The sequence below is a fragment of the Salvia miltiorrhiza genome, chromosome 2, assembly GCF_028751815.1.
Source record: "Salvia miltiorrhiza cultivar Shanhuang (shh) chromosome 2, IMPLAD_Smil_shh, whole genome shotgun sequence".
Taxonomy (NCBI): Eukaryota; Viridiplantae; Streptophyta; class Magnoliopsida; order Lamiales; family Lamiaceae; genus Salvia; species Salvia miltiorrhiza.
Window position 1 is genome coordinate 23,692,289 of NC_080388.1, and position 14,292 is coordinate 23,706,580.

Below are 14,292 nucleotides of genomic sequence, written 5' to 3' on the forward strand. Positions count from 1 at the left end.
ACTCTCTCTCTCTACAATGACGATGTCACTCTCTCTCTAGCCGGATCGCCATACTCTTTCTTCCCCAGTCAAACCTTCCTTCACATCTCACCAAAATTTACCAGTTCATTACTCTACCAATTTCTTCATTCCCTATCAAAAGGAAGACGAAAGTAGCAATACCCAATTTTATCCTAATTTTTATAATCTTAAGCTTCAGAAAAGGAACCCAGAATTTTAACTGTCAGTAATCTGAAATTCCACACTCCACTTCTTCCTTTGTGTTTCGACTTTTTAATTTTTTTTTTCTTTTCTGATCCCTGCAATTCAAAGCAATAATAAATTTTTTGCCTTAGCTTCCATTGCAATAAAGGGCGGTCCCACCAGCAAATTTAAACCGTCTGCCTCTCACTATCTCCTCTCTCTTAATCTCTAATACATCCGCTCTTCATTCAAATGGCTTCCAAGAACCAGAATAAGGCTCCTTCCAGCCCTTCACAAGTGAGTTTCTCTTCGACTAATGTTAATCTCTTTTGAAAATTGGTAGGATTCTTTTCCCCTTTTTTGTTTTAGTTGCTTAATTTCTCGGATTTCTACATTTACACACATTTTGCTTCTAGATAAATTCCGGAGCTCTATGTTCTCTAAATTTCAGGGAGGATTTTTATGGGATTATTTTGTTCTGTTCTCGTTGTTGTGTTTTTTTTTTTTTTTTTTTTTTTCCGTTGTAAGTTTTTCTCTAGTCACAAATTAACGATATTTCCGTTTAGTGTTATTAATATTGGGTGCTGCTGGTTTATACAGAGCAAGTGTACCGGTATCGATGAGGTTTCCATAGATAAGAGGAGAAAGATTGCAAGCACAAAAATGCCACCTAACACTGGACCACGAACGCAAACTCGTCAAGCATTTTCAATTGTAAATGGGGGCCAAGATCTACCCCCACTCAGTGGGCCGCCAAGCAATTCTGGTTCTGATTGTGGTGCAATTGAGTTCAGCAAAGATGATGTCGATGCATTACTCAACGAGAAGTTGAAGAAAAACTTAAACTACAGGGTATGTTGTAGTGGAGATTTCAGTTAATGAGCATATGTTTTGGGTTGAGGGCTTTGGTAGTTTGTCCTATTATAGGAAAGTTTCATGCTTGGATTATGATGTGATTCTTTTGTGTTGCAGGAGAAGAATGACAAAATGGTTGATCTCATTAAAAGGCTTAAGCAATGTATCAAATCGTTTCAACAGCGTGAAGCAAACTATGTGGAAGAGCAGGAAACATCTAAAAAACTATTGGAATTGACAGAAAAGAAGTGCAGTGATTCGGGTATACTGGTTCTTTGTCTCATCAACAGTGTTCTGTTTTACCTGGGAATTTATTAGGGAAGTTCCAGAATTTAACATTCTTGTGGCTCTTTCCAGAGTTGATGATGAAGGCCAAGGAAGATGAATTGAATTCTATTATTATGGAATTGAGGAAAAATTTGGAGGCATTGCAATCAAAGTTTGCAAAGGAGGAAGTAGATAGATTGGTACGAGGCTTCACATGCATTAACAGTTGTATCGTTTTTGTGTTTTGGATTGTCATAAACTATATTGTTAAATGAATCTTCTAGGAAGCATTGGATTCTTTGGCTAGAGAAAGAGACTTGAGAGTAGCTGCAGAGAAATTACAAGCTTCTCTTTCTGAAGATCTCAGACGAAGTCAACTAGATAATGATAGTGCCAACCACAAGGTAAGTAGTGAATGCTTGTAAATTTGAAGTATGATTTCGAATTGATTTCATCTGAGTGCAACACTGAGAATTGTCATCACGGATACTGCCTTTCTGCAGATTCAATCACTTAATGATACATACAGGCGGTTACAAGAGTTTAACACGAGTTTGCATCAGTGGAACACTAGGCTTCAATCAGATCTTGAAACGACAAACACAACACTCAAGCGTGTTCAGGAAGAAAAGGCAGCCGTTGTGGAAAACCTAAGCACTCTGAGGGGCCACTATACTTCTCTGCAAGAGCAGCTTATTTTGTCACGAGTAAGATTTTTTTGGGTGTTCCTTGTTTCGTAATATCTGTTCTTTTCATCCGGCATGAAATGATAAGTAATTCCTCATGTTCCAAATATAAGTTAAAGAATAGGATCTCATGTGCTTTAAGTATAGGCTCAATGGCGATTAGATCTATTTATTAGGATAGTCGAGCATTGGTCTGAAGCATTGCATTTCATAATAGCAGGTAGTTTGGCTTTTGGTGTTCACCAAATTATGTCACTTTCACAACAATGTGGGGGTGGGTTTCTTTGGATATATGACAGCCACCTCTATCATGTTGAACTGCAGATATATGATTAACATATGTAGATTGGTATGTCACGTTAGGTTATTTTTGTTGCGCTTTATTGCTTAAGTATCCATTATTTTAATAATCCTACAAAGAATTTACAGCTCGTTAATAATATTTATAGCTTTCTATGCTAATTTCCGCATGCTAATTTACGTCTTCGAGCTACTTTCATTGTCAAATTTAGATTGTTGCCTTTAATCTCACCGGAAAATGCCAAATGCACTGATAGGCATGTAGATGAACTGTTACTGAGATTAAATATAGTGAAAGCACTTATAAAACACATTCAACTTCATTGAATTTATGGTTATCACTTGCTCGATTGGTTTATTTTTGGACTGTTTCCAAAAAGTTTGTTGTCAATCACTTTATGCCAAGACTTATTATTCTATGTTCATGCACATGCATTTCTTTGTTCATAACCTCATGCAAGTTAATCGAATATTGATTAACACTATTTGAAAATGGCTCATTTCATACTTGATCTTCAAAGGCATCCCAAGATGAGGCAATCAAGAAGAAAGAATCACTAGGCAGTGAGGTTTCAAGCTTGAGAGGTGATCTGCAACAAGTGAGGGAGGACCGTGATAGACAATTGTCACAAGTTCAAGGTTTACAATCTGAAGTTTCAAAATACAAGGAATGTACTGGAAAGTACAAAGCAGATTTGGAGACTCTGAGCAGTAAAACGATGGAACTGGAGGTTTACTTTTTTCAATTGTATGTTTGCTGGTGAAGGATTGAAATGTTTTATTTAATAGATATATATATTTTTTTTGCAGTCAACATGCTCGGCTCAAAGTGAGCAAATAAGACAATTAAATGAAGAGCTCGGTGCTGCACAAAGGAAATTGCAGGTTGTTGATTTAGCCTAGCTTTGTAATTTAAGACACTTTTAATGTAATCATAATGCAATTTATTTAACAAAACTACCTTTGTATTTGTTCTATTTTGCCATTTTCTTTTTTCCTTTTTAGCTTTCCGATCTATCAGCCATGGAAACAAGATCCGAATTTGAGGAGAACAAGTCATTGATTCTTGAGTTGAAAAGTCGTCTAGCTGATGCAGACATAAAGATTGTAGAGGGGGAAAAAATTCGAAAAAAAATGCATAACACTATTCTGGTAACTAGTTACATGATAATTATTTGATTTTATATAACTACACTTTCCTATTGTTGAAAAATTTAAGATTTTTTCCTATTCGAACTTTTTAGTCTAATTGCAATCCTTGTTAATAATACAGGAGTTGAAGGGTAACATACGTGTATTCTGTAGAGTGAGACCCCTGCTTTCTGATGATGGGGTAGATGATGCAAAAGTTGTTTCATTCCCAACATCAATGGAAGCACAGGGTCGAGGCATTGATTTGAGCCAAAATGGTAAGTCAATTTTCCTAAGTCTTGGTAATATATATTCTTACTATTAATAGTTCTCATGTCAGTAATCTCCTGACAATTTACTACATTTTTGTTTTACTGCAAGGACAAAAGCACTCTTTCACTTTTGACAAAGTGTTCGTGCCTGATAACTCGCAAGAAGATGTTTTCTTGGAGATATCACAGCTTGTTCAAAGTGCACTCGATGGATACAAGGTTGTATATTTGTGCTGAACTCAAGAATCATTTGCACTTAAATTTAAAGATAGATAAAATTTTTACTAACGGCTGATCACTGATGAACTGATAAGAAAACTCTACCAACTTATTAGTAAGGGTGAGCAGTCACTTATTTACTTGCCAAAATTTCAAAGTTTTTATGAGGACTTATGAATAGAAACTATACTTATGATACGGAACTTCGTTTGCCTAGATGCATTAGTGCTCATTGACAAAGTATAATAATTTAATTGCATTTCATATCAGGTCTGCATATTTGCATATGGGCAAACAGGCTCTGGTAAGACATATACGATGATGGGTAAGCCAGGACTACTAGATCAGAAAGGTTTAATTCCACGATCACTAGAGCAAGTATTTCAGACAAAACAAATGCTTGAAGCCCAAGGATGGAAGTATGAGATGCAGGTGCGGGACGCAATTGTGGTCTTTCATTTATGCCTTTTCAAAGAATATACATGTTATATATTTTGGCTAAAAATTATTTGCATGTTCAGGTGTCAATGCTTGAAATATACAATGAAGCAATACGTGACCTGTTATCAACAAACAAATCAACCTTTGATGCATCACGAGTAGAAACTGCTGGGAAGCAATATGCTATCAAGCACGACGCAAATGGCAACACCTCTGTCTCTGATCTTACAATTTTTGATGTCTGCAGTAGCAGAGAAGTTTCCTATCTCCTAGAACGAGCTGCACAGAGCAGGTACAAAAACAAATGCGTGTTTACTTTCACCCTCTTTTCTCCTTTTCTTTTGACAGAGTATATAAAGCATTTACTTTAAAGTTATATGATTGCTTTTGGTTGCTAGGTATTCAACCGAGATACTATTGATCTTTCTTACATTATCCAAATTTATCTCTTTAGGTCTGTTGGCAAGACCCAAATGAACGAACAATCTTCAAGGAGCCATTTTGTCTTTACCCTAAGAATAGTCGGTGTTAATGAGGTATTACTATTTGCTCAAAGTATGCTGTTTGTTCCTCTATTGCAACTCTGTTTCATTGTTTGGAACTTGCTGATACACATTAATGTATGGTATAGAGCACTGATCAGCAAGTCCAAGGTGTGCTGAATCTAATTGACCTTGCTGGTAGTGAGCGTCTTTCCAAGAGTGGTTCGACTGGGGATCGGCTTAAAGAAACCCAGGTATCAAAAGCATAGTTGCCTTCAATTGTTCTTGCAAAATTTCTTGCACTGTCTGATTAAGTACCTTGTTATCAACATGATCAGGCCATCAATAAAAGTTTATCGGCACTTAGTGATGTCATTTTTGCCTTGGCAAAGAAAGAGGAGCACGTGCCGTTTAGGAACTCCAAGCTCACTTATCTTCTCCAGGTAATTCTGCATGACAACATTATCTTTTGAAAAGCCCATGAGTTTTAAGCATTTTGACAATTTTATTAACGCAATTTATGTCATGAGACTATGTTTGAATGTTTTATGTTGTTCATATATACAGCCTTGCTTAGGCGGAGATTCAAAGACTTTGATGTTTGTGAATGTTTCACCCGATCCTGCATCCGTGGGCGAATCACTTTGTTCACTACGGTTTGCTGCTAGGGTGAATGCTTGTGAGATTGGCATCCCAAGACGTCAAACCAATCTAAGATCTTCAGATTCACGATTGAGCATTGGTTGATTTTTGTTTATGGGATCACACTATTTTAGATTAGGAAAGTTTGTTTACCATATGTTGTGGGCATTTGTTTTAAGTTGATAACAAATGGCAGAAATCTAACTGCATTTGCATAGAGTTTGTACAGTTGAAGAGATATTAAGCTGATACACGGGGCTTCAGCTTCAGCCCTTGTATTATTCTTTTGTGTTTATCAAGAATATTAGTTTGTGCTCTTCACAAATGTTTGCTTTGCTCTTTTGTGCAATGTGAATATACCTTCTTTTGTGACAATATGTAGCTAAGTTTATATTTCGTTAAATTATGTCATTTGTGAAATATACCAAAACAGTAGTGTGGATATTAGTTGTTCCTTTGGGAATGGCGAATCAAGAAAGGGATAAAGTATTCCTCAATAATGCAGTTTTTAATTACCATTAAGAATAATTGATCTAATTCCATATCTGAGATCACGGAAGGGGATATGATATAAAAGAAGAGGGATTTCATTTATGTTAATAGTTATGATGCATATATCGCATTCTTAAATATTTCAGATTGAACTAATGTTATGATGTAATCACAGTAAAAGCTGGTTATTTGAATTAGTGTATAATATAGGAATATGTACTACTTCTAGAACATGATAATGACGGAGCAATCGAAAGTTGAATTTCAACAAATATAAAAGTGGCACAAAATTTTGGAGAAGCTGAGGTAAACATGCATCTTGAAAAACAGCGAGAGATTCCACAAAAGTGAAGGTTAATATGCTCTTTTGCATACTTAAATTAGATTGTGACTAGAAAAGCACACACATCATTTTTGACAAGGACGGTCATTTTATTGAGTGAAATAGTAATAATTTGTCTTGTAAGATTTCCATGCACATATATAAACAAATCAAAAAGGGAACAATAATAATGAAAGATGGCATCAGCCACATTCTTAAAAAAGGCATTATAAAGGCAGAAAATGAGGAGCAATTAGGCTTTAGATAGTGGGAGATAACAAATACTACTACTATAATTAGTAGAGATTCTGACTAAGCATTTACAAGTGGACCAATTTATTGTTTAGTTTCTCTTTGGTGCCACTGTTGGTAGTGCACAATGTGGCGCCATTTTCTTTGAAAACCGTTTCTCTTTTCTTTTCTTTATTTCTTTAATAAATCAACTTCGATTATCGAACATTAATCTACATCACTTCTGCTTATATCATAATACAAAATTTCACATTCGGTTGATGAATGATATGTTATGGCAGAAAACAACCTCCCTTCGATTTTTTTTCTTCTTGAAAATATTAGTAGACTTTTAAACTACTCCCATAGTCATTTATATTCTATTTTGGAATGTCCCAAAAAGATAATCCACTTTTTAATCAATAGTATATAAAAATATTATTTTACTAAATTAACCTTATTTAATGTTTCATTTAAATGTGAAAATGATGTGTAAACGTAATATATAAGGTATAAAAAATAAAAATACAATTTATGAATTGATTAATAAAGAAGATTAAATATATTTTCTTAATATGTGTGAAAATGAAAGAGAACTAAATTGGTGGTACAGAAGGAATGAGTATTTTTTATTGCAGTTTAGTGCCCCTTGAAATTCTTGGATTTTTAGCAGTATATTTTTGCATCTGCTACTAATTTCGAGTGTTCTTATCACGCTATAGCTGCAGATTTGTTGATTTATCATTGGAAGTTCTTGAATACTACTTTACTTCAAATTTTATACATGAAACACGTCTTAAATTAATTAGATGACTAAAGATATATATAACTTAATTAGTTTTAGAACAAAAAATATAAGGAGGCAAAGACTATAAGATCGACACGCCCCAAGAAAGAATAATGTGATATCATGTTTTGATGCATACGAATGCAAAGAATATCCATACGTACTTCTTGCCTTGCTCTACTTAATAAGTAATTTCTATCCACTTAATTATCATTAGTGAACTCTCAGCAAACCAACAAACTCAACTATCGCTACACATCTAAGATTTAAAAAAAACACCAAAAGATTAAAATATTTGTAATCATGGACACATTAGATTTTTTAGATCTAGCTCGTCACTCTTGTTTGATTGTAACTTTCAAGTGGCTTAAGTAGGAAACTTATTTGAAGGATAATACATATAACAACTATAGTGCCAAGACCCTACATTTGCAGACATAAATTCAAAATACAAATAATTGATGACATATTTGTAATTCATTTAAAAAGTTGAATATTGAAAGCATTGATTGCTATATCGAAGAGTATTCATTTGTCCTATGATTTATGCTATATATATAATTGAAATTTTATAGTAAATATTAATATTTCTTCTGTCCGTGATGGAATTTACTTTTTTTTAAACGTCCACAAAAAAATTTCATATTCTACTTTTGCAGTGTACCCCACCACTTAATTATAATATCTTATTTACCCTTATTTTCACTTTTTAACCACTATCAATAATAATTACAACATATTTTCACCACTTCTAATATGTACACTCAACAACCTTGTCTTAATTATAACCCGTGTCATTCATATGAAATTTTATTGTGGAGGAAGTATTGGTTTCAAATTTAGACCCGATTTCGGGTATGAAAATCATTTGACATAAAATTCCGGCATTACATAATATACCTTCAAAATTTGGAGTTTTGTTATACTTTTTGAAGAAATGAAGAGTCATTAATGATTTGTGAAATTGGAGTGGGTCTTGAATTCTATAAATCATCACACGTTGAAGGTGTGTACCACAAATAGGGCGTTTCCCTAATGATTTGTGTACCGCTCATTTTCAATCTTGTGATGGAATTTTGATTATTATCCACCAATGGGAACTCGACACCTCAGCCTCCCACCAACATCAATATCCTCGTAGGTTTTGAGCTCAATATTCTTCAAATAACATCTCAAAATTGGGTGGAAAAAACACCACCTTTTAGACCATATATGCTATTCTGATTTTTAGCTTTTTGAAGATAATTAATATATTTTTTATTCTCTATGCTCTTTTCTTTTTAAAAAAGCTGATTTTTTTGTGTGAGTTGGTTTACTGGAGGTGGCGTTGTTTCGTGGAAGTTGGGTGCTTCACTCATTTCTCAACTAAAATATTCTAACATCATTTTTTGCATGTCGATTGATGACATGACTTGTGAGTTACCAAAAGTTAAGTCTATATATGTTGCCGTTCTTGAATTCTCATTTAAACTTTAGATTTATACTCCCTCCGTCCATGAAAGAACTTTCTATCTTTTCTTTTTGAGACGTCCACAAAAGAACTTCCTACTTATTTTTGGACTATACCCCACCACTTATAATCCTCTAACTTTTCACTTTTCACAACTCCCAATATTAATTATAACACATTTTCACCACTCACAATACACTCAATTACCTTTTATCCACTCTCAATACACTCAACAATATTTTTTTTTAAACCCGTGCCACTCCCTCCTAGAAAGTTCTTTTATGGACGGAGAGAATATATGTTTTCTTACTAATATATTGCATTTTACGGCTTATTCACTTCTCTTTTTATCTACCAAAATCGATAGTCATCGAAACATTTAATCATCAATGGGTGCCTGATTAGGAAAAGAGAGATGACAAAATATTTTGCTTTGAACACGAATTACGATATGCATATACATGGTACTTGTACCTATAAAAGGATATAAATTTGATAAATTTTGATAAATTAGTAAACCTTAGATTGAATTACTTTCACAATAAGTGGGCGATGATTCAAGTAATATACAATTTATTTAGAGAGGTTCAAGTAATAAATAATTGGAAAGCTATGTATATGACTTTCCAACAAAAGCATGGCTATGATAACATGTTCATGTGATTTAACTGTTGTAAGCCAGCTTTAAAAAACAACTTGTTTATTTGGAGATGAATTATAATCCTGAGTTTTATATACTTCCTCACTCCGTCCACTAAAAATAGTTCTAAACGGTATAAATTTTAATAAAAATAATTATTGTATTGTGAGTGGAGAAATAATCTCACTTAAAAAAAATATATTTATAATGATAATTAATTGTAGTGTATGTAGAAAATATGACTCATCATAGATAAATTTTAAAGATAAAAATAAAATAAAATAAATAAACATCCCAAAATAACAAAAATCGACTATTTTTTATGAACGAAAGGAGTATATCATTGCAAAGTCACATTAGACCCATCAAAGAGACGAATCTCAAAAGCAATGTTTCTAGAAAGTTGTACGTAGTGATCATTTTAATAAAGTTTGTACGTATATAGTAATACTTCGAGTGCATTATCTTAATTTCATAAGATTTTTAAGCACTAGATGGCTATAACGACTTACATTTATATTTACTAGACTTTGGACTATAAATAAATAAAAGGGACCAATAATAAAATTACCCAATTATACAATAATATGTTGGAAAAATACTACTCCCTCTGTCTCAATCCAATAATCTCATTTCTTTTAGGCACGGAGATTAAGAAACTTACTTTTTTAATGTAAAAGTGTATAAATGTGTGTGAGACCATATTGTTTATAGTGTAAAATCATTACCAAAAATAGAAACAAGACTATTGGAGTGGGACATCCCGAAAAAGGAAACATGACTATTAGAGTGGGACAGATGGAGTATTTTATATCCTAATGTTTGAACTATTTAACAATTATACCTCAAGTGATACAAAATTACAAATTAATATTTATATTATGTGTTTTCTTTGAGATACGTATAAGGAATAGATAAGCTGCATTTATCACCTTATACCTCGTTTACTTTGATGTATGAAAAAATTTGAACATATTGTATAATTTTTCGGGCAGCTCCTTATCCTTTAGAAAAGGAATAATTTTATACTTAAGAAAAGGTGTTATAATTTTATACCAGAGTGGATAAATACATTATCATTCAAACCAAATAAGATATAAAAAATGTGGTCCCTATTTTAAATGATAAATTTATATTTCATTATACTATCCCTCCATTTAGAGGGATAAAAAACAAACGGATCCGGTGTGTTTGGTTTGAGATATAAGGAAGGGATAAGTTACAGTTACTATCTTATACCTTGTTTGTTTTAATGTATGAAAAATTCGGGCAAATTGTATAATTTTTCAGACAGCTTCTTATCTTGGAAAAATGGATAATTTTATACCTAAAAAAGGGTGATATAATTTTATACCACCCTAGGGGCCGTTTGATTTGCAGTTTAGGATTGATTAGGATTAAAATTATCTTGAGAAATTAGTGTGGATTAGTGTGAATTTATATTATTTCATGGGTGTTTGATATCATGGCTACTTAATCCTATATTGTGTTTGATATCCATAGGATTATATCGGATTATATTATCTAATACCAAAACTATCCTCATATAATTTTAAAAATATCATGTGTGTCCACCATTACTTGGGCATTTGCATCGATATACGTGAAGAAGGGTAGCAGAATTTTTATCCAACTTCGCAGTATTAAAGTTATCCGAGAGGGGAGGCCGGATTATTAGTATGGGTTATTCCCACAAAATAGCAGGTAGAAGTAGGATTAAGTAGGAGTTGACCACATTAATAGAACATGATATCAAACATCACACTAATCTGTATTAATTTAATTTATCCTACCTATAAACCCATATTATTATCCTTCAAACCAAACAAAATATGAAAAAAAAAAAATGATTCTTATTTTAAGTGATAAATTTATTCCTCATCATGTTATTCCCTCCATTTAGAGGGATAAAAAGCAAACCCACATCAAATTCTACCATATCAAAGAGACGTCAACTTTCATTTTTTACGTTGTCAATTTCGATCGATCCGATCACCACTCACCTGAATTGAGAGCACGAATCCCTTGACATGAACTACAAAAATTCCAAACCAATTTTTCATTCTGACATCGTTTTGATGTTGGAGTCAAATTTAGAGTTTCGTGACTTTTTTACAATAGAATGTCAAAATCGCTGCCAGATTGTAAAATTTATTTAGCAATTTTCTAGAAATTTAGATCGTGATTTGAATTTCAACTAAAACGATGATAACGATTCAGTTCAAAAAATTAAGATATGAAATAATATTTTTTATTAATATATTCGATTGGATCCGTCCATACTTTGTGGACGACACGAGTTTTATGAAATTAGTGAATAGTAATTGATAGTAGTGAATATTGTTATGTGTGAGTTTAAGTTCCACTATTATTGTGAGTGTAGTTTGTGAACCCTACTGCTATAAATGAAAGTGAAAATTATATTGTGTACGAACCAAAATAACAAAAGTGGAAATGATATCGTAAACAAAAAGAGTAGTGTTAGAAGTGGACAATATGCGTTTTAATAAAAGTGACTGATTGAATTGTGAATGTAGAAATAATCTCATCATCTTAAGGATAGTGTTAAGAATTATTAATTGATTGTATTGTATTATACTTCTTTCGTCTCAACTAATTTGATTAATATTGCTTTTTGAGTCGTCCCAATTAAATTGATCAATTTCCTTATATGGAATAAATATAAGTAATGAAACATTTAATCACTTATTCACTTTATTATCAAACACTTAAAATAATAGTTTCTTAATTCCGTGTCAAAAAGAAGTTGACAAACTTAACTGCGACGGATGGAGTAATATATAGATAAAAAGTTGATATATTGAAGGTAATATATACTACCTCCGTCCACAAAAGAACTTCCTACTTTTCTTTTTTGAGACGTCCACAAAAGAACTTCCTATCTATTTTTGGACTATACCCCACAACTATCAATACTAATTAAAACAACTTTTCACCATTCACAGTACACTCAACAACTTTTTCTTCACTTTCAATACACTAAACAACTTTTTTTCTTAAAAACCGTGCCACTCCCTCCTAGAAAGTTCTTTCGTGGACAAAAGAAATATAAGATAATGCTTATAAATAGAAATAGATTAATTTTTATGAATGTATAAATATTGCAAAGAGGAACTACTTCTTCCGTCCAAGAAAATAGTTTAGAACGTCAACAAAAATTAGTATTTTTCCATTTTTTGATATTTTTTTTATCACATGGTAGACCTCTTCTTCTCTCACAATATAATTAATTATGATTATTTATACTCCATTCGTCCCCCAAAATTATGCATACCTTTCCTTTTTGATACGTTCACCAAAATTATGCATACTTTATTTTTGGACATTATCCAACATATAATTATTACAATTTTACCCTTTTAACTTACACTATTACTCATAATCTACTTAACAATACTCTCAATGTGGAACCTTAATGTGAGACTTTTTCTCCACTATCATTACTATAAACAACTTTTTATTAAAACTCGTGTCGGAGTCAACCATGCATAATTTTGTGGGACAGGGATAACACTTCTTTTTATGTGAAATTTTTTCTCAACTCACAATTTATTTAATTATTTTTATTAAAATTTGTACTATTTTTCTATGACTATTTTTTGTGAATAAATGGAAGACTCACTCTGTCTCATTGATAATGACTCACTTTTCTTTTTAGTCCATCTCATTTCCCATTGATAATGATCGGTTTCATAAAAGGAAATCACCTTCTTTAATAAAATCTTGTGGGTTCTATTATTTTATATCATTTTTATTTTTAAATCACTCTTTTTTTTAATAATTGTGCCCAAAAGTAATATGACGACGGAGGGAGTATTATTCAGAGATGGAAGGAGTATATTTTTTGACTAAAGAAAGTTGAGGCCCAATTGGTAAATTGGGCTTATTGACTTTGAAGGAAGGCAGTTGATGTGTGCCGATAATAGTGCGTCACATAGTCGCGTGTCTGTGTGGGGAATCTTTCCTTTTAATTTTTAATTTAATTTATTTTCACGCCCAAATCCCATTTGCATCAAAAAACCCACAATTCTAATCCGAATAATTCACGACAAATAATAAGAAAATGGCCCTCCAGATTCCCCTTCACCCATTTCAGCTCACGTGAAATTCTTGTTATTCCCCAATTTCCCCTAAATCCGAAGACCTCCTTTTACCCTGCTCAATTTGATCTTCCGTTTTGCCCTAACGCCGGAGAAGCACCTTCCGGCTTTGATCGGAGATGGTTTCGCCTGAGAACACGAATTGGCTCTACGATTATGGCTTCGAGGATATCACTGTTCCAGATGCCAATTTCGCGGCTCCCAATTCCGGCTTTTCTTGGCCTGTTCAAGCGCTGACTGGCTCGACCAATGCCAGGTGCTGTTTTTTACTGTGATTTTCGACCTTTTAAGAATGAAGTTATTCTTGTAATGCGTAAAATTTCGGGCTCCTTTTTGAGGTTTTTGATGATTTCCGCCTTTTGTGTTTTTCTGAAATTAGCTTCGGTGCTTAGTGGTTATCTGATTTTATGGAAGTAAGTGTTGTTTTCATGTTTCTCGGATCAAATTATGGTTTTTGTTGGTTGTTGTTGTTGTTGTTGTTTTTTTTTTTTTTTGTGGCTTTGTAATTTGTTGGGATAAGGTGTATTTCTAATTTTGTTCCTTTTTTTGCTTCTCTTATTTCTTTCTGTCTTTTATTTCAGTTTTTGTCCATTGATAAGTTTGATATTGGTTGTTATCTTATTTAAACTAGTTTAGAAAGTATAAGAGGAAGATCACTAAACCTTCACGGGTACAACTGTGAATCATCTTTCTTACAACAATTATTAAATGCCCTAACTTTGATTTTGTGCCAGTAAATATCTGCCTGATTATCATATGTTGGTATCTTTA

The 14,292-nt window shown here is 32.8% G+C and overlaps 1 protein-coding gene across 2 annotated transcripts; it reads left to right on the forward strand.

Annotated features, from left to right (window-relative positions):
- Positions 1 to 73: 73 nt before the first annotated feature.
- Positions 74 to 5,803, forward strand: LOC131007775 (kinesin-like protein KIN-14N). Of its 2 annotated transcripts, none has more exons than XM_057934692.1 (17): positions 74 to 480; positions 784 to 1,035; positions 1,156 to 1,300; positions 1,396 to 1,505; positions 1,590 to 1,709; positions 1,809 to 2,012; positions 2,813 to 3,022; positions 3,102 to 3,176; positions 3,297 to 3,443; positions 3,565 to 3,700; positions 3,804 to 3,913; positions 4,184 to 4,345; positions 4,435 to 4,646; positions 4,809 to 4,890; positions 4,986 to 5,090; positions 5,175 to 5,279; positions 5,404 to 5,803. In XM_057934692.1, the coding sequence occupies exons 1-17, from the start codon at positions 436 to 438 to the stop codon at positions 5,581 to 5,583; spliced, it is 2,400 nt and encodes a 799-aa protein (XP_057790675.1). In that variant the 5' UTR covers positions 74 to 435; the 3' UTR covers positions 5,584 to 5,803. The 2 variants fall into 2 exon arrangements, with proteins under 2 accessions (XP_057790675.1, XP_057790676.1); XM_057934693.1 differs by having other exon boundaries at positions 75 to 522.
- The last annotated feature ends 8,489 nt before the right edge of the window (positions 5,804 to 14,292 follow it).

Excerpts from the sequence above, each read along its gene's own strand:
- LOC131007775 (XM_057934692.1), top strand. The coding sequence starts at position 436 with ATGGCTTCCAAGAACCAGAATAAGGCTCCTTCCAGCCCTTCACAA. Across the intron at positions 1,301-1,395 it reads AAAGAAGTGCAGTGATTCGG|AGTTGATGATGAAGGCCAAG; the intron begins GTATACTGGTTC and ends GGCTCTTTCCAG. Across the intron at positions 5,280-5,403 it reads AGCTCACTTATCTTCTCCAG|CCTTGCTTAGGCGGAGATTC; the intron begins GTAATTCTGCAT and ends TCATATATACAG.